Source organism: Neophocaena asiaeorientalis, unplaced genomic scaffold (assembly GCF_003031525.2).
Source record: "Neophocaena asiaeorientalis asiaeorientalis breed wild unplaced genomic scaffold, Neophocaena_asiaeorientalis_V1.1 scaffold202, whole genome shotgun sequence".
Taxonomy (NCBI): Eukaryota; Metazoa; Chordata; class Mammalia; order Artiodactyla; family Phocoenidae; genus Neophocaena; species Neophocaena asiaeorientalis.
Window position 1 is genome coordinate 981,375 of NW_020172627.1, and position 20,089 is coordinate 1,001,463.

At 45.4% G+C, this 20,089-nt stretch overlaps 1 protein-coding gene across 5 annotated transcripts in view; it reads left to right on the top strand.

The window, feature by feature from the left end:
• WDFY4 (WDFY family member 4) overlaps window positions 1-20,089 on the top strand; it is a 271,838-nt gene that overhangs the window by 164,792 nt on the left and 86,957 nt on the right. For all 5 annotated transcript variants that reach the window (XR_003002427.1, XM_024739045.1, XM_024739044.1 and 2 more), the window contains 4 exons: window positions 2,472-2,549; window positions 8,425-8,631; window positions 10,038-10,089; window positions 13,009-13,172. Coding sequence is in view for 4 of the 5 variants with exons in the window: in XM_024739045.1 (XP_024594813.1) it covers window positions 2,472-2,549; window positions 8,425-8,631; window positions 10,038-10,089; window positions 13,009-13,172 (501 nt within the window). In the remaining variant the exon portion in view is untranslated. The remainder of the gene's footprint in view (window positions 1-2,471; window positions 2,550-8,424; window positions 8,632-10,037; window positions 10,090-13,008; window positions 13,173-20,089) is intronic.

A 20,089-nucleotide genomic window follows, 5' to 3' on the forward strand; every position in this document is an offset into this window, starting at 1 on the left:
TGTATAGCTGATTCACTTTGTTATACAGCAGAAACTAACACAACATTGTAAAGCAATTATACTCCAATTAAGATGTTTAAAAAAAAAAGAATTTTTGCATCTCTATTCATGAAAGATAGCTTTATTTTCCTGTACTCTGTTTGTCTGGTTGTGGTGTAAAAGTATAAGGGTATTGCTAGCTTCATAAAACAAATTGGGAAGTGTACCGATTTTTTCTATTTTCTGGAAGATATTTTGTAAAATTTATGTTAATTCTTGCTTAAATATTTTGTAAAATCCTCAAGCAAAATCATATGGACCTGGAAATTTATTTGGGGGGAGTATTTAAATTATGAATTCAGTTTCCTTAACTGTTATAGTCTATTCCAATGATATAATTTATATTGGTTGAGATATAGTAATTTATGTTTTTGGAAAGGATTTGTCCATTTAATCTGAGTTGTCACATTTATGTGTATGTAGTTATTTGTAATATTCCCTTGCTATCTTTTTGATGACTGCAGGGTCTGTAGGGATAGCCTCTCTTTCATTCTTTATATTGGCAATATGTGTCTTCTTTTTATCTTTGTCAGTATTTCTGCAGGTTTGTAAGTTTTATCGATCTTTTCAAAGAACCAGTTTTGTTTCAATGATTTTCCCCATGTTTTTCTGTTTTTAATTGCATTGATTTCTGCTCTTACCTTTATTATTTCCTTACTTCTGCTTGCTTTGGGTTATTTTTCTCTTTTATTCTAGTTCCTTGAGTGGGATCTTAGATTGACTTAAAAATTGTACTCTTTTTTTTTTTCAGATAGGCTCTATGATACAAAACATTTTAAAGTTACATCATTTAAAAATATTTAAAATCTTTTCATCTATATTAGGGTAAACTTGTATATATTTAAGATGTACAACTTGACGTTTTGATGCACATACACATTGTGAAATAATCACCACAATCAAAGTAACTCACATAGTTACCTTTTATTTTCTGATGAGACCACTTAAGTCCTAACTTCTTAACAAATTTCGAATATATAGTACAATATTGTTAACTAGAGTCACAATGCTGTACATTAGGTTTTCAGAACTCACTATTTTGCATGACTGAAGCTCTGTATCCTGTAATCAACATATCCCCATTTCTGCCTCTCCCCAACTCCTGGAAACCACCATTCTACTCTCTACTTCTATGAATTTGACTATTTTAGAGTCCATATATAAGTGAGATGCAATGTTCTGACTTATTTCACTTAGCATAGTGTCCTTCAGGTTCATCTGTGTTGTTGCAAACAGCACAATTTCCTTCTTTTTAAAGGCTGAATTTTATACATACATAAAACATATATATAGTGAACTTTGTGATGAGTTTTTTTCTTTTGTTCTGTTAATGTGATGTATCACCTTGATTGATTTGCATACATTGAACTATCCTTGCATCCCAGGGATAAATCCTACTTGATCATGGTATATGATTCTTGTAATGTGCTGTTGAATTCTGTTTGCCAGTATTTTATGGAGGATTTTTGCATCTGTGTTCATCAGGGATATTGCTCTTAAATTTTCTTTTATTGTGGTGTCTTTGCCTGACTTTGGTATTAGAGTGATGCTGGCCTCATATGATGAGTTGGGAAGTATTCCCTCTTCTTCTATTTTTTGGAAATTTAAGAAGGTTTGGTATTAATTCTTCTTTGAACATTTGATAGAATTCTCCTGTGAAGCCATCTGGTCCTGGGCTTTTCTTTTTTGAGAAGAATTTGATCACTAATTTAATCTCCCTATTTGTTATTGGTCTGTTCAGATTTTCTAAAATTTAACTCTTTTCTAATGCATGCATTCGGTGACATATATTTCTCTCTCAGTATTGTTTTAGCTATGTGACAAATTTTGAAACATACTGTACTATGTATTTTTTAAAATTTCCCTTGAGACTTACTTTTTGATCCATGGATTATTTAGAAGTATATTGTTTAGTTCCCAAGTGTTTGGAGATTTCCTGTTATTGATTTCAGTTTGATTCTTTTATGGTCAGAGAACATATTTTGCAGGTTTTAATTTTTAAAAAATTTGTTGAGATTTATTTTATGGTCCAACATGTAGTTTGTCTTGGTATATATTTTGTGGGGGCTTGAAAAATGTGTATTTTACTATTGTTGGGTGCACTATTCCATAAATGTGAGTTACTTGAACATTTTTAGAATTCCACTTTAATTTATCTATTATATTCTAGCTTTTCTAGTTTTTCTTGGGAGGAAGATTTATCTGCTACAAGCTAGTTCGTCGTAGCTGGAAGTGGAAGTAACCCATAAGCATGTATGTGAGTGTGTATGTGAATGTAACAGCATAGGTGGTACATGTATTCATGAGGTTGTGATTGATTTGACCAACAAATCCTGTAACTCTTACTTCCCCCGACAACTGGTCAGAGTAGAGAAGTTCTTACCTAAAATCACAGCTGTTATTAGTTGTGACTTGTTTTGTCTCTTCTCCAGGACTTCATGTCATGTATCGAGAACTACAGACGAAAAGGACAGGAGCTATATGCATCTCTATACAAAGATCATGTACAGGTAAGAAACAAGGCAATTCCCTTCTCTGCACAGTAGACCAGAACCTACCTTGAACCTGAAATAAAGAATCATAAGAGCATTTGGTTTAAATTCTAAATTGGCTAAGCCAATAATTGGTCATCAGTGAGTCAGTCCTACCTTCATGACCTGTGCCATGGGATTTGGACCCACACTGTCAGCAGCTGAGGAGATAGGCAGTGTTTCCATCCACTTATCTACTCATTCATCCATTGGGCGCCTCAGATCCTGTGCTAGGAGCTAGGGGCACGATTGTAAACACAGCAGACGTGGGCCTCACTCTCGGGTAGCTTACTCTAAAGGAGAGTTAAATAAGTGCACAGATAAATAGATCATTATAACTTGGAAAGAGCAATAGACAGGGAAAATACAAGTATAATGGGAGAGTATAACAGGGGGAAGGCTTAATTTGGGCAGATCAGAGGCCCTCTCCAAGGAATTGATCTTTAAGTTGAAATCTGAAGAAGGAGGAATATGGGCTAAAGTATTTTAAGGAAGTGGTTTTGACTAAGGGGAGGGAATGTGTGAAGCTCCTGAGTTGGGAAAGCACTGGATGTCATCAGTTAACTGGAAGAAGAGGAAGTGACTGGGATGATCTGAGCTGGGAAGGGACAAGGGTGAATGAAGATGAGGTAGGGCCAGAGCAAGCAGAGTGGCTTGCTGCCACTGTAGGGGTTTGGCTTGTTCTCCTAAGGACAGTGGGTTGCCACTGATGAGGGTAGATTTAGATGTTGAAAACCTCTCTCTAGGAGTGATTTCTGTACAGTCCAGGTAAAGAACACTGGCTGTCATGCCAGGGACATCTCTATTTGAATCTCAGGTCTGCCCCTTCCTAGGACTGAGCCTAGTCTGAGCCTCAGGGTCCCCATCTTTAAGACAGGATAATACTGCCTACCTGTAAAGATTAAAGAGTGAGTATGGAACACCTAGACAGTGGCTGGCAGGGAATAGATGTCCCATATGTGGTTAATGAATGGCTAAGAAGTTCATTTTTAGGTGGTATTATTGACGTTAAAATTACTAAAAATTTTCTAAAATGATTGCTAGTAATAGAACACAACAATAGAATTAAAACTTCACAAATTATATTTTTACTTTACAAGTTCTCTGTGCCAAAGCCTTGCTAGGTGTAGGAAAGGCAGAGATGATAATGATACTCGTCTGGTTGAAGGTTCTTAACACTCAGTAGAGGGACCAAGAGTAAAGAAATTAAAGCAGGGTGATAAGGCCAATACTAGGATGTTGTACTACAAAGAGAGGAGCAGTGGGGTATAAGGAACCATTGGGTGTGCCTGGGGTAAGGCGAGGTGTGAACGAATGGTGAAACAGTAGTCCCCACGTTCAAGGGAAACAGAATAGGCTCTGATCAACTTAAGCCAAGTAACCTGATCCAGTTCCCTCCATATGTGCTTGTTTGGGCGCCCACAACGTGCCCCCACGAATAGGGATTTGTGAGATGCCCAGCGTGCACCCCAGAAACATACAGACTAGCGACACAGCCTCCCAGGCTGTGCTACATAAGGAGGTGGGCAGTTTATCAGACATGCCGGGGTGGGGGGAGAGGCAGTTTGGGGATAGGTGTCCTGCTGGCTTATATTTGCGTGTTATCTGCGCCCCTTGGACAGGACCTCGCATGTGAGTGCCTTACTACTTGAATTCACCAACTTCATTCAGGACTAGCAATATGGCTACTAAATTCAGCTGCCATTGGGGGAAAAGTAAGATGAATCATTTAGGATTGCATCCTTTATTTAGGGATATCCCCATCACGCTTGTTCCATTTCAAGACAGAGGGTGTTGTTTATCTAAACTATCAAATCAGCATCTAGTCAAGAGTTTGACCATTTCTCTTCTTATGGTTGGAAAAGCCTGGAAGATTTGGTCATGGCTAGGAGAAATGTGCTCTGTGGTAACTGGTGGATTTCTGCTGAAATTTGAAAAACTGAAGGTTAATGGGGAAGGACAGAAGAACCTCGGCAGAGGCTCTGAGCCCATAAGGCAAGGGTCCAGCCTCCTGGAACATCAGTCTGGCTTATTTTCAGCAGCGGGCCTGACTGGGGCTCAGAGAGTACTTGAGAAAGTGGGACAGAGTTTTACTGTTGATTGAAGTATTTTTGAGAAAATCAGCATTTTGAGGCTAATCCATGAGGATACTTTCCAAGTGTTTAAATATTTAAGACAGATCGTTTCGATGTTTAAAAGAATGCAGGTGTTATCACCGTCTGCCAGAGATAATGGGGTCTGGAGTGTTCACCCCGCTTTCTTTTAAGGGGTATAGTAGACTTTCCCAACGAAGGCCCCACTCCACTTCCAGAGAAGTCAAGTCCAAGTTCTGGAAAGAAATCAGCCTTGTGAAATATGCCATGTTCTTCAAGGACAGCTTCTCCTAATTACACTCTGCGAGGTCCTTCCAAGAGGGTGGAGATAATGAGGTTCAAGGGCCCCCGCCCACACGGCTCTCAGTAACAGGTTGCGTAAGACTTTTCCAACTGGGCATTTTACTTAACCTGAGAGGTCACTGGCGATGCAGGTGCTCACAGCATGACAAGATAGCGTCACCCAGTGCCCTGGAAGCTAACCCAAGCATCATCAGTATACCTCATCATCCCATCACCAGCAAATCGTGCAATTCTGATATTTAATCTCCCCAATTTCCCATCACTCCAGAAGTGCCGACGAAAACAGGTGCCTCTGCTCTGGCCCTGCCCAGATGCCCCTTTGCCATTTCCAGTTACATCTGTTCTCTTCTCTGTGGTCCGGCTGCTCTGGCTCTGCTCTGTGATATATCCAGGCCACCTGTTCTTATACTGAGTCCTCATCATACCTTACAGACACGCCTCATTTTGTCTGTATTTTTTAAAAAATTACAGCTTTTACTGTTTAAAGTTCTGTGCAAGATGCCTTCCACCCCAGAAATGGCCTTTCTTTTAGTGTGTGAGGGGCATTGCTCTGTCCCCTCTCTTTTGGGCTCTCTGGGGGCCAAGAGGCTGTTTCCATTTCTTGCTCAGTCTCTATATATCCATTACATTTTGGTAACAGGTCTTTCAGATGTAAGTATCAGAAACTCAACTCAAACTGGCTTAGGCAACACACGAAATATTTTGAAAAATCCAGGAGAACATCACAGTTCAAGAAGAGCTGGATCCAAGTATTCAAACTCTGCTTTAAGGAATCTGCCTCCTCTCTCCCTCTCTTTCTTTTCTTTCTCTCTTTTTCATACACACACACAAACACATGTTCACACAAACATTAAACACACAAGTGTATGAGATTACTAATATGTTTTAGGTAACGAAGCACATGGAGGAGAGAGCATTTGAGGCTGGCATGAACTCATGCTCTGCTCCCCAGTCTGTACATCCTGGAACCAGGCAGGGCTCATATAAAGGGTGGGAAATTATGTAACTTGCACAAAGGGACTGTCTCATTGCTGAGAGGCGTGCCTGTAGGCTGGGTATGCCTCAATGCAGATACATCAGGTGCCTTTTCCTGATGCACATAAGGTTGGCCAGCGCAAGGTAAGCAGCCCTGAACGTGTACACATCCACCTCTCTGCAGTCTGCTCTATACGGGCTCTAGAAACAACCAGTTCCAATCCCAGAGAATGATGCTCAGTAGCCCATCCTACAACCATTCATCACCCACTGAAGCCAGGGCTGGAGTCAGCTGCACCCCAGCACTGGGAACTGAAAGTAGGGACGGTCTGGTTGCCAAGAGGAAAGTCTCAGTGATGCTACCCAAGAGCTTCTATTCAGCCGAGAATCATAGCTGCCTCTGATACACCAGCATCCCTGCCCCTGTGTCTGGTGTGGCATTTGGCCCACTCGAGGTTTGGACTGAATGGGGACCTTACCTTGTGCAGAAGCATGGGCATTACAGAACACCTTGTGGGTGCAGGAGCTCAGGACTTTCGCTTATTCAGTCATCTCATGTCCTTTGTCTTGGGACCACATACAGCCTTCCATCATGGACTAAACAATCATTCATCTCTGAGGGATGAATGAGGGATCTTATCCCTGACACACATCTGTCTAGCTGCAGATATGCAGGCAACACGTTTGCCCTGTGATGAAGACTCAGGCAGCTGTGAACCTCTAGCTTGCATAGGTGGAGCCTTAGGGTGGAAGGGATGCTCTTAAAAGACTAATTGGAAACCCCGGATGAACAACCCAGTAGCTTGGGATTGTCCGTCCTCTGTGAAGCTCAATATGGAACTACAGATGCAGCAGCAACCTCCCAGGAGCTGAAATATTGTCCCCAAACACGTGTTCATTTCATATAACCAAATCCCTATAAAAGGCTTTGGATAGTCATCATTTTTCTGGAGTTTTTTATTAAACAATTGGCGTACTTGTAAAATGCTATAACTATTTAGGATATGAATTTAAGAACTGTGGAGAAACAAAATTATCTTGTTTTGAAATAGAATTTGCTTTATTCACAATAATAATACCAACTGCTTAAGCTGGGTAAGGCACCGTATTAAACTCTGGAAAATATTGTCTCATTTGATCCTTACATAAACCCATGGTTTTATTATGGTGGTAATATTACTAACTGAATTTGACTGATGAGGATGTTAAGTCTCCTTCAGATTAAACTGCTAGTGAAGAGCAGAAACATTGTGGCAGCCCAGGTTCATCTGACACCAAAGACCAAGTACTTAGAACTATACCATCTCTCATGTTTTTGTGAGAATTTTCAGGTTCTGAGAACGATTTTCCCATTCAAAATGGTCTAGATCTAAGTCTGCCAGTCTTTGAAGTAATACTGGCAGAAATCACGACTTAATGAAGTGATACCAGGGCCCTAGGAAAGGAATCAAGCACGCAGGCTGAAGTGAAGGCTCTGGAATTAGACAGGCTGGGTTTCAGTCTTAGCTTGGTCACCTGTTGGTCCTTGGGGAAGTCACTTCTCCTCTCCTAGACTTGGTTCCTTCATGAGGATAATAGAAAGTACTTACAAGTTCCAAGACTCACTTATGGTGTCATTGTGTAGAGGAAACGAGATAGAGCAGGTGAGAGGCTCAGCCTCGTACATGACAATGAGTTTCTTTTCTCTTTATGTTACTTTTGTGAGGTCTGTGCTTCTTGTCCTTAGCACTTTCACCTTTCAGTTTTCTGAAAAATTAAGATGTAGGGCACATACCATCAAATATTTGAATAGATAGAAAAGTTCACCCTGCAGACAAAGTTGATTCTGCTGTCCAAACTGAATTGAAATGTTTCCTTGATAGATGATGTAGGAAACTTCAATGTGGCATACAAAAGCAATTTAGGGGTGTCGATGTATTTTGTAAAAGGTTTGAGTTATACTCTAGCAGAAGGTATAACAGTCAAGTGCTATGTATGCAAGCTATGAGGATTTCATAGATATTAGGAAGGATAATTTTCATTAACGTCAAAGGTTTTAGCTTCTTTGAACATTCTCACCACACTTCTAGTCCAGACACTGGAAGGAGGGCTTTCAGCATTATTTTGAAGGGTAGGGGCTGTGGTGAGGTTCTGTGTACATTCTACCAAATAGCCGTCCAGTTCTCTGATGAATAGCATGGGGACCTTTGGGACCTGTTACTTTCTGCACAGCACCCAGCAGTCACGAGGCTCTGTGGGCCAAAGGGCAGAGGGTTTTTTTTCTCCTTGAAGCTGAATTAAATGGTCTCAAAGCTGAAAAACTGATTTCTTCTCCTGGCCTGGTCCTAGCTCCAGAGAGTACACCCTGAAGGTGCTTGGAGCTGCCTATAGAGGTGATTTTCCTCAGGCAATTATGGGGGGCTTGGTCTGTTCACCCCAGGAGGTTTGGGGCCAGGCTGGTGAGGAGATGTGTCCAGAGGTGACGCTGTACTTCTGCTTCTCAGAGGCGGAGATGTGGCAAAACCAAGGCAGCCAACGCCTGGGCCAGGATCCAGGAGCAGCTTTTTGGGGAGCTGGGCTTGTGGCGTCAGATGGCAGAAGCCACACCCTGCTCCCGGTGGGAACTGGACTGGAGAGAAGGACCAGCTCGCATGAGGAAACGTATCAGACGCTTGTCTCCGCTGGAGGCCCTGAGTCGAGAAAGGCTCAAGGTAAGAATTAGATGCAACAAGACAGGATGCTTCCAGACAGGCAGTGTCTAGGGAGGTGTCTCCTTAGCTTTTCCATCTGATGTTGTTTCCATCAGGAGTGCTTTGGCATGGACAGATAGGAGAGATAATGCGTGCAGTTCACTGTAGGAGTGCTGTAATGCATTCTTGGTGCTGTTTAACAGAAGGAAAGAATCACTAACTCCCCAGGTACATAGAAGGGATGCTATAACTACAGCCTGAATGAATGCAAAAAATAAGTGAGTGAGTGGTTCATATATACACCACTGACCCAGTACCACGCTGACATCCATAAAAGTCCATTAGAATGGTCTGGATGCCAGCGTTTGAAAAGAGCCACGTGATGGGCACTGTCTCTTGTACAAGTTATGTGTCATAGAGCAGTCATAGCCAGCCCTTCTATGGGTATTACTGTGCAAGCAAATCCCATATCAAGTCTTACAATGGAAATATCTTGAACTCAGCTATTTCTGCAAGCTTGAGCCAGTGACCTGCTTCGTCCAAATGACACTGAAGCTGCGTTGGATTCCCAGGCAACGGAATCTGGACAGTCCCCAGGTGTTTGCTGTAATGAAGCTTGGACTCTCTGTCAAACTTACATTTTTGCCTTTTAAATGATGAGGAACCGTCCTTGGCTTGGTAGTGGATACAGAAGGATCTGTTAATAGCATTTCATGTCCTCATTGAACAATTCTGCTTTAAGATGTTCTGAAAAGCAGCCTTTCCAGACCCTGGAACGCAAGACATTTCCTTCTGCATTCATCCTGAGTTACAATGTTGGGCTTCTTCTCTAGTCTGTAACCTCAGAATCTTTTACCCACATTAAATCCTTTATAAAACCTAATGAAAAAATTATATTTCATTTATTCAGTAGACGTTTTAGTTTTGAGTGTATTGTCTGTAAACATCTGGTGATATATAGTATTTTTCCCTCAATACATTTCTTAGGAAATGGAGGCAGGAAAAATAAGCCTGCCCGTGGTGCTGATGTCAAGGACGAAGGCTGGCTGTGGAACCTAGACTCTGGTCTCTTGGGCTGTCCAGCCCCAGACCCTGTCCCTGGTCCCCTCTCCAGGGTGGCCCATACCACAGACAGCCAGGATACTCTCTACTCCCATTTGACATAATCTTTGGTAATTACTGTAAATCCTACTTAATGGAAGATTGTGGGTTTTTTCCCCTTTGACTCAGGAACATTAATACTTGCATTTTATTGTGGTCCTTTAGGATTTGGCATTTTGCTCCCCTTGCCTTTGAGTCTTGAGTGTATGAGTGATTTGAAGGAGCCATATGCATGTGTGTGTATGTGTTTGTGAATCTGTGGAATGGGGGGGTGGGGCCCATAGGTATCCAGGATTTAATTTCTCTTTTCTCTGGTTTTATTTCAGGAAAGTCAGGACAGAAATGGTGATATTTCTCAGTTAAATGCTGAAAACCAAGGTATTCAATTTATCTGTATTTTTATTTAACAGTTAAACCAATTCTTGGTTTTATTTAACATCTCCTTAAAGATATGAAGTTAATATATTGTGGGAAGAAAATGCTGCAAGTCTAGAGTAGGGAGTGCAAGGCCTTTCATCACTCTGCTCTCCAGAATGAAGAGGGACCCATTCCAGACCTGAACACTCCACTGGGGGAAGAATTTTGTATTTAGGTTGCAACAGTAATAATTTTTTTCAGGGAAACTATCCTGTCAGTTTCCTATACGAGGGAAACCTCAAAAGTGCCCCCCCAAATACTAATACATGTTCAGTATGTGACCCAAAACACCTAGGAGGAAAATAGGAAAATATTTTAGAGCAAAATTGGATGGGATAGATATTTAATACTTAACGCTGAGTTCTCTGATTGTGAAAATGACAGATATGATGGTCATTGTTATTTCTCCAATTTAAAAAAGCACTTTGAATCATTGTTGATGTTTATGCTTACCCTTTGTATAATACTCATGGAGGAATTTGGTTGAGTTGATATGCTAAAAATCTAGTTTATTTTCAGAGGTCATTTTGGCCCGAACACATCAAATACATACCAAACACACACACAGACACATACACTATATTTCAGATTTTGTGTTTCTGCCAAAGACTCTGCCTTTTGTTTCAGACACTCTCTGTCTGTGAGTTTCACTGTATCCTAGGCTGCAGCTTATATCATATCCTTAACCAAGTGACAGCCTCCTAGAGCTGATCAGACTTGTCTCATTTAGTGCCTTAGCACCGGATTTTGCGTGGAGCTTGCTGTCTTGTCAGTCTGCAGTAACAAAGCCCAGAAGTGAGGATCTTGAGCTCTGACCCCAGGCTGACTTGGGGAGTCCCACTTGGCACTTGGGATGACAGTATAACACTCATAGTTTGGCTTCTCTTCTTTCCATCCCAAGCCCCATAACCCTAAGATCAGAAGGAGACTCTGCCTGCTCTCCCTTCTCAAAATGGGTGGCTGCAGAGGGTACAGCGGTAGAAAGCAGGTGTTTGATTTTATGTGGCCTAGGGCCATGGGCTGCTAAGTCCCCTCGTCCCCTATATGCAGGGCCTCTGGTCACCTATGATCCCAGGCCTCCTCCATGTTTCCAGCATGGACCCCCAACTCCCAGTAGGGAGCTCAGTCAAAGAAGAAAGGGCTGTGATTCTTCAGCATGCCTTCCTGGGTGCCTGCATCTACACAGTGTTTTCTCTGCCTGAGGAAAAGCCTCTGATGGATGTTGCTGTGAGCAGCAGGCACTTACATTCATCCAAGTGTGAGGTTCCCAGGCGGGGAGGAGGTCAAAGAGATGAGCATCTTGCCACAAAGAAGATGTCCAGTAGCACCCTGACCTTTCAGCCATGTGCTGCTCCACGCAGGTGGACACCCAGGACAGGGGGGAGGAGAAAAATCTAGAGATCCGCACAGGTGTGTACTTAGCTGGCACCCAAAGGCACATGCACAGGAGTGCATCCTTTGGAAATAAGTCTAGATGTGCACACAAATGATTGCAGCACAGTGGATTTTGGTAGTGTAGAAATAGAAACTAGTTGTATCTCTAAAAAATAAGAGGTGGGGCTTCCCTGGTGGCGCAGTGGATGAGAGTCCGCCTGCCGATGCAGGGGGCACGGGCTCGGGCCCCGGTCCGGGAGGATCCCGCGTGCCGCGGAGCGGCTGGGCCCGTGGGCCATGGTCGCTGGGCCTGTGCGTCCGGAGCCTGTGCTCCGCGACGGGAGAGGCCACAGCAGTGGGGCCCGCGTACCGCAAAAAAAAGGTGAGTTGGGTAATTATGGAAGAGTCACACAATAGATTATTACAGCCACTTAAGTTGCTTTCTAAGAACTTTTAATGGAATGGGAAAGTGCTCATGGTGTAATCTTGAGCAAAACAGTTAGAAAAGAAAAACTATAAATTCAGTATAATTCTTACCATGTCAGAAATGACGTTATGTGTGTACATATACATGTATGTACAAAGAAGATGTCATGTCAGAATTAAGCCAAATTGTGGCCAGGGAGGACAAACAGCCTAGAGATAAAAAGATCAGCCTCTGGACTCAGAGGGACTTGGTTCAGATTCGGCCTCTAGTTCTTAGTAGCCGTATGACCTTGAGCAAAATAAAGCCTTTGTCAGTTTCTTCATTTGCAAAGTGAGGATGGAATGGACTCTACAACCTAGGTAGGACTGGATGAAAAATGTCATTCAAATATCCAGCACAGAGAAGGTGCTCACTAAACAGAGCTGTTGTTATTAGCACTCTCTCTGGGCGCACGGGTGATACTTGTTTTATTTCTCATTTTTAATTTCTCACAATTTCATGGGTTTTCCAAGTTTTTTACATTAAGAAGATAGTATTTCCATAATTAGGGGAAAAAAACCCACTCTTGAAAGAGTGAACAGGGGACCTCCCTGGCGGTCCAGAGGTTAAGACTCTGCACTTCCACTGCAGGGGGCGTGGGTTTGATCCCTGCTCAGGGAACTAAGATCCCGGCATGCCGCCTGGTGTGGCCAAAAAAAAAAAGAAAACAAAAAGTGAATAAAGTGAAGTTCAGAAAAAGCAAATCTTGGGTGACCCTCTGCGACCCTCTAGGAAATTGCTTTACTGATTAATGAAGGTGAATCTGAAACATCCCCTGTGGTCACTGGAGAGCTGCAGAGCAGCCAGGCCCGGGTACATCTTCCCGAGTGAATCAACCTGCAGGTGTGTTCACCACATGATAGGGTCAGAGGGGTGTGTCCACTTTCAGAAACAGTGAGGGACACGCTGGGATCCACATCATTCACGGCTGCCCTGAAACCTTGCAGTTCCTCCCAGGGACTCGAGCCCAGGCTGTGCACTGTCCCTCGTGACTCCAGGTGGCTCCTGCACAAACCACATGTCCCTTTTTACTGCTGCAGATGAAGTGACACCAAAGGAAGCTGAGAGCGAGAGAGATGAGGCAGTAGACTGCACCCAGCTGACCTTCTTCCCCGCCTTACACGAAAGCCTGCACTCTGAAGATTTCTTGGAACTGTGTCGGGAGAGACAAGTCATTTTACAAGAGCTTCTTGATCATGAAAAGGTAACACAGCCCATCGTGATTATTCTTTAAAGGTTATCAGACATGAGAGAACTAAGCTTTCTGCACTCACATGGGAGGTGATAGCTCCATTCACCATAAAAAAATCAATGAGCAAAAGCGACGGCATGCTTCTGAATTTATGGGCCCAGAGCAAGGGTGCAAATGCCCACACATCTTGCATGAAAATGTTTAGAAAATATAAATCAAGCTAATAAACTGTTAAATGAAATATGTTCTAATGTCCTATATTGACCTTTATAATGACCTGGGGGGCCAGTTTCAAATTTAGAATTCTTGACCTTCTTGTAGTTCAGCACCTTGGCCCCCTGCTCACAGCCTGACCACTTGAGGGATCCATCCCATGCCTGAGTGAGGGGCCCTGGTGGATGTGTTTGGACACCTGACCCATATGTCCCAGCTGCCCCCACACTCCTCACCGTGAAAACAGCTCCCCTTGGCCACCACTCAGGCCTAGAGGAAGCACACTTGTGGCACCTTCAGCCCTCAGAAGGGTGGACCTGGAGATACAGTATGCACAGCCAGGAGGCAGGCTGGACCAGTTAGCAGGGAAATCCATTGTTGCGGATGCCTGGAGCTGGATTGTGGGAGCCCAGGCTCTTGGCGTGCATGCATGTCCCCTGGGTATGACTGGAAGAGGGTCAGGGGGTCCCCCTGAAGTACAGGAACAGGGAAGGGCCCTCTTACACAAGTCTAAGAAAGTATGAAAGATGAAGCACATGTCTTAAAGTAAAACGGACCTGAGCTAAAACTCCCAGCTTGGCCACATATTAAATGGCCTGCTACCTAACCTTCATGAGCCTCAGTTAGTTATTCTCATCTTTAATATGGAGTGCACAGCAACCATTTCACAAAACTCTCATAAGGCTTAAATGGGATAATGGAAGCAAAGTGACTAGCATAGCACCCAGCACACATGAGGTGGCTCATTAAAGACTAATTCTCTTCCCTTTCCAAAGGTTGAGTGGTTTAAGGGCTGGGTAGACTTCCATCTGTCTCTTCCATCAACTCTTCTGTATGGGATGTAAGTGAAGAAGATGCCCCAGCAAAACAGAGGAGCAGGCAGGGCGGGGCTGGCAAGACATGCAGGGGCTACCCAGAGATGAATGCATGAGAGCTGAGGGCTAGTCTGGCTGCAGGGTGGAGGAGAGTGGAGCTGAACTACGGGCCACTGAGTAAGCAGCCTGGGTATCCAGGAGCAAGTGACAAGCTCCGAGAGCTTGTGATGGGTGTGAGCAACGTGCAGAAGCCGAAGCATGTCCTTTCCAGGGGCAGATTCTTTGCAGAGACTCCTGGAGGGTGTCAAACTGGGATTTACTCCTTCCAGGGGTTGGGTAAAAGGGCTGGCTTGAAGTGCATTGGCCAAATGGGTGACTAGAATTTCTGCCGAGTGTTTAGCTGCTTTCAGATTTGGGTAGCAGTTCAATCAAAACAATCCTGGAACAACAAGGTCCTTGCACATGCTGAACCCACAGCTTTCAGCCAGAGAGCACATTTGCAAGTCCCCATCACACCTCACCACCATGCCTTTGCTCATGCTGGTTTGTCTGTCTGTGGTGCTCTGCACGCTAGACTCCTAGCAGCTGACTCTCCAAAGCCCATCATGACTGGTCCCCAATCTGAAACCCGGAGAGCTGGTCTCTCCCTCATCCCTGTCTCTACTGCCCACTGCATCTCCACCTGCCCTTGCTCCTGACATACAGGCTAACCTTCACCACTTCACCTTCTGCCTCTCAGCAGAGCTGATGCTCCTTCATGGAGGGACCCCCAGGCGCCTAACCTCAGGCATGCCTGGAGAAGCCTTTCTGCAAACACCGATGAATGAAGATTTATTATAGTCACGTTCATTTTATTTTGATTATGGAAGTAGTGTAGTCTAATGTGTGAAAGTTTAAAAAATGGATATAAAACATAACATATGTAACATATACATATATATTTATATATGTGTGTATACATAGCCACAGTATCCAGCTGCCGAGTACTAACAGCTGATAACAGTTTGAACATATCATATATGTTCATATAGGTAAATGGATATTTAGTAAATGCCTAGTCAATTGAAAACAGCTAAGAGATCAATGCTTTCTTACTCTTAAAACGTTTCTTTGCCTTATGCCCTTAAAGGATCATGTAAAGCAGTGATTCTCAGCAGGGGGCAGCTTTACCCTGCCCCCCCCCCCCCCCCCCCCCCCCGCCATCGGCAGCGGGGGGCGCCCTCCCCCCCCCCCCCCCCCCCCCCCCAGGGGACATTTGCCAATGTCTGGAGACATTTTTAGTTGTCATGACTTGGTGGGGAGGGGTTGCTACTGGCATCTAGTGGGCAGAGGCCAGGGATGCTACTTCACATCCTACAATGCTCAGAAGAGCAGAAAATAATTGTTCAGTCCCAGACGCCTATAGTGTCAAGGTGAGAAATCCTGATATGATAGATGCATATTAAACAGATTAAAACCAAACCCCAGCCATCCCTTCCTACTTTCCTGATAGGGTAAAGAAATACTGGGTTATATATTGTCTCCATATTGGCTCTTTTCATCCTTTTGATAAGAAGAGAGCAATGGCAATGCTTTGGTTTTATTTGGTGTATTAATTTTACACTGCTGCCATAACAAATTACCAAAACCTTGGTGACTTAAAGCAGCACACATTTATTATCTCAAAAGTCTGAGCACAACATGGCTCAGCTGGTTCTCCGCTTAGAGTCTCACAGGGCTGAAACCGAGGTGTTGGCAGGGCTGCGTTTCTTTCTAGAGGCTCTGGGGATGAAGCCATTTCCAAGCTCATTCAGGTGTTGGCAGAATTCAGTTCCCCGCTTCCGTAGGACTGAGTTCCCGGTTCTTGGCTGGCTGTCAGCCAGAGGTCGTTCTCTGCTTCTAGAGGCCACCCACATGCCTTGCCTGTGGCTCTCTTCCTGCCTCTTCAAGGCCAGCTGCAGTAGCCTTCTCACACTACAGATCTCTCTGAGCTGCTTCTGCCTCATCCCTCCCCCTCATCTCCCCTCTGCCTCCCTCTTCCATTGAATCTCTCCCACCAACTCTTCTGCTGCTAAGGTCTCATGGAATTGGACCCACCAGATAACCCAGGATAATCTCCCTATTTTAAGGTCCACTGATTTGCAACCTTAATTTCATCTGGAATGAAAAATAATTTCAAGCCCTTCAAGCAGCACCTAGGTTAGTATATGATGGGATAATCAGGGATGAGGCTCTTGGGGGACATCTTTGTCCCCAAATACTGCCTGCCACATCTGCTATCACTGAGGGTCCACATGTCACCTAATCCGTGCCCCGCCTTCCAAGAAGGGCTTCTGCAGATGGCCTGACTCCCATGTGTTTGCCAAGACCAGCCAGGTGGCTCCAGTCCTCCCTGGGCTGGGCTGAGGGCGAGGTCTGGAGTTTACAGTCACAGCCAGAGCTAGTCCCAGCATGGCCTGTGCAGCAGGTTCTTGCCTTTGGTACTTGTCCTGGTCTCTGCGAGTCTTATTTTTGCTAACTGTCCCACCCAGCAACACTTCACTCCGGGGTCTTGTTGGGGGAGCCAGAGCCTGAAGCCCACAGGTGACTGACTTTCCCAGCCTCTGAGAGGCAGGTCAGGAGCAGGGAGCGGCTGTTCTCTCGTTTTCCCCTGCCTCTTACTTAAACTTCAGTCCTTCTGGATCTCCATGTCACACAGCAGGAAGCTGTCAGAATGCCACATGTGGCTCACTGTGGTGGCAGGGACTCCAGGCTGTGCAGACAGGAGCATGTGAAACGCAGCAGGGTCTGAGGCAGGATCTTAGTGCTTGGTGTCCCCTTACCTGCTGGGAGGGGCCACACGAGGTTGGGGGGAGGGGCACAAAGGGACTAGGCAGGGCAAGGCCAGGCGATTCTTGACATTATCAAGACGTTGGTTCTTTGCATGAGTTGTTTTGATCCATTTCGTTGGGTTGTGCTTGTTGCCTCTGACTTCACGGTAAACTGTGAGAGATTCTTTTCCAATTCAGCCTGAGTTCCTACAAGGTCACTGGAACAAGACACACCTACTCCCTGAAGAAGCAGGTCTAAGAGACTGGCCAGGGTCACATGGGGACAGGCTCCCAGGAGGCTAGGTGGACAGAGGCTCTAGCCTGGTCCCAATCCCACCTACACTGCGTGTCTTTGCCCCAAATCAGTGCAGAGGAGCTCTCGGTGGCTTGTATCTGCTCTTATCACTGTGATTGTGGCTCTTTTAATGGTACCTTAGCATTTGTTCTCTCCAAGAAGGAGGGAAGAGTGGGGTATGAACCCTGGTACCTAAGCCATGGCCCTGAGGAAGTGGGAAAGGGTCTGTCAGTGCAAATGAGGAAACGCTCCTGTTTAAACCCAGCCCCAGCCGGCTTCCAGGGCTTCCAGGATGCACCTGGGAGCCTGTGAAGCCAGGAACTGTGGAGGTTGGGCAAGTGTTGAGCTTGGACAAAGTGGGAGAATCCAGGTCTGAGTGGGTCTGTTTCCTGCTGAGATGGTGGAGGATGTGCAGAGGGTCAGAGTAGAGCCCACGAGAAACCCGACCAGCTGGGATGGGGCCCATCTAGGGTTCTCTGTCCACTACAAAATACAGCATTTTGTGGGAAAGAGGGAAGTTGCTGGGTTTGGGGCCTTGATTGATGTGTGGTGAGTCCCCTGAATTTAAAGCCTGAGGCAGAGAGGAGCATAGGGAAGCAGGCCTGGGAACTCAGGGACATCCACGGGCTGGAAGAGTGGGCTGAGTCGGGTCTGGGCTGCAGAGCTCATTGTGGAGCGGGCCCTGTGACGTGGCCCCCTCCACTGCCCACACCTCTACTAGCCAGATCATTGCAGCCTCACGCCCACCCACTCACCACTCCCCTGCAACCAGAGGCCCCCTCCTGGGTGAGCCTGTGCTGATGTGTCCGTCCCCAGAGCACTCATAGCGACGGGCCGCCCACAGCCCTCTGCTCACTCTGCTGCCAGCATCTTCCTCGTCACACGGCTCTGTAATTATTCTTGAGTCTTCCTGTGATGCCTTTAAAGGCAGGGACAGGCTGGAATTCATTCTTGTCTCTCCCTTCCCTGACTCGTAGTATCTGTGCTCTGGAAAGATTTGCTGAACTGGAGAACACAGCTTTATCAATGGACCGTCCATGGGGAGCCCCCCGCTCCAGTGTGCCTTGCTGCAATGTAGGGGCTCCAGGCGTGGGCAGCCTGCCCACCGCAGTGACATGGGTCTGCTCTCGAGAACCTCGGGAACTGGCCTGAGGGGTGGCATGCCTTGGGCATACCTTGTTCATTGGGGGAGCCCCTCTGGGAGCAGGTAAGGCGTGGCGGAGCAGGCCTGGCTGCCTTGAAAATCCACCACCACCAAGGAAGAAGATGCCAACAGTTCATGCCCAGGAGGGCAGCTTGGCACAGGGCAAGTGCTCAGACTGGATGGAGAGCCTCATTCTGCTCTTTGTTTATCACTATTATTGGCAGAATAATAGTGATATTATTATTACTATTATTATTAATAATATCGATATTATCAATATTGATAATATCGATATTATTAATAATAGTGATATTATTATTACTATTATATCTGGAGCACTTGCTTTGGGTGCTTTTCATACATCTCATCGAGTCTCACCATGGGCCCTGTGAAGGAGGCTTTATCATTTTCAACTTAAAGATGGCAAAACCAAAGCCTAGAGAGGCTGCTAACTGGAATTGCTCGTATTTCATCTCAGCTCTGTCTTACTCCAAGTTTGTGTGTTTTTCCCTCTTTTTCCTAGCTCCTAGCCTACTATGTTGGGCAAGTTACATAAACTCTCCACCACCCTGTTCTTCAGCAACCTTCCTGTATTGGCCTTGGACATGTTGGCTCCAGGACCCCTCTGCTTCCTCTGCAAAGGTTCTGGTTAATGCCGCCTCAGGCAGGCAGGCCTCCAGGTTCTTCACCGTGCACGGCGTCTCCGCCAGGACATAGCGTGACACGCACGTGCCAGCCTGCCTGCCTGCACATGACTTAGCCCCAGCTCCTTAATCCTTGGTCATTCTACTTACTGTCGAGGACAGGAACTGGAAGTCGAGGGAGGGAGGATTGTTGCACTGACCCTAGAACCATGAACGTGTTTAAGCAAACATATAGAGGGTTTGACCGCGGCAGGGGTGTGTGTGTGTGTGTGTGTGTGTGTGTGTGTGTGGGTGTGCAAGTAGGTGGTTATTTTCTGCATTTCCCCAGACTAATATTTTCTGCTTGTGTTGAAACATTTTGAGGCAAGTATTGTTGTAAGCTGAGAATTCCCCTAATTAAGAAGTCTCCATAAGACCTTTTAGGTCTTGTGCTTTTTCTAAGTGAAAGCACACCCACAGCAGGGTGTACGTGGTGGGTGTGCGCCCAGGCTCAGAAAGCGCGGAGCTCCTGCCTTCAAGTGGCCATCACGTAAAGTGGGCAGGCAGCCCGTGGCGAGCCCTGGCTCCTCCTCCCCTGCCGTCTCAGAAGTGTTTGCTTTCGTGGTCTTTGCCGATGCAGCCCAGGAGACTCTGGGGCACATCTCCTTCCAGACTTCTGGATGGCTTGTCCCCACAGAGGCCCCTGGGGGAAGCAGGCAGACCTGGAGCTGGGAATGGCAGCAGCTTAACTCATTTCTTTGCGAGAACATTGGAGCTCTGATCGCCTGTAGCGATACCTGGGATGGTAATTATTCTGTGCTACTTTTGCGTCATTGATTAATGATTCCCAGAACCATGAACACATTTCTCTGCAAACAGCTCCATTTGACATGAGGAGTGGTTTATTTAATGTATGTTAACTGTGGGCTTGTGTCAGCCACTGCGTGGTTGGGGACGGTCCCTTGTCCCCCCTTCCACAGAGCTGCTCACAGAAGTGAAGTGAGTCTCCACTTAAAAAAATGTGCTTCCAGGCCCAGTCCAGAGTTAGAA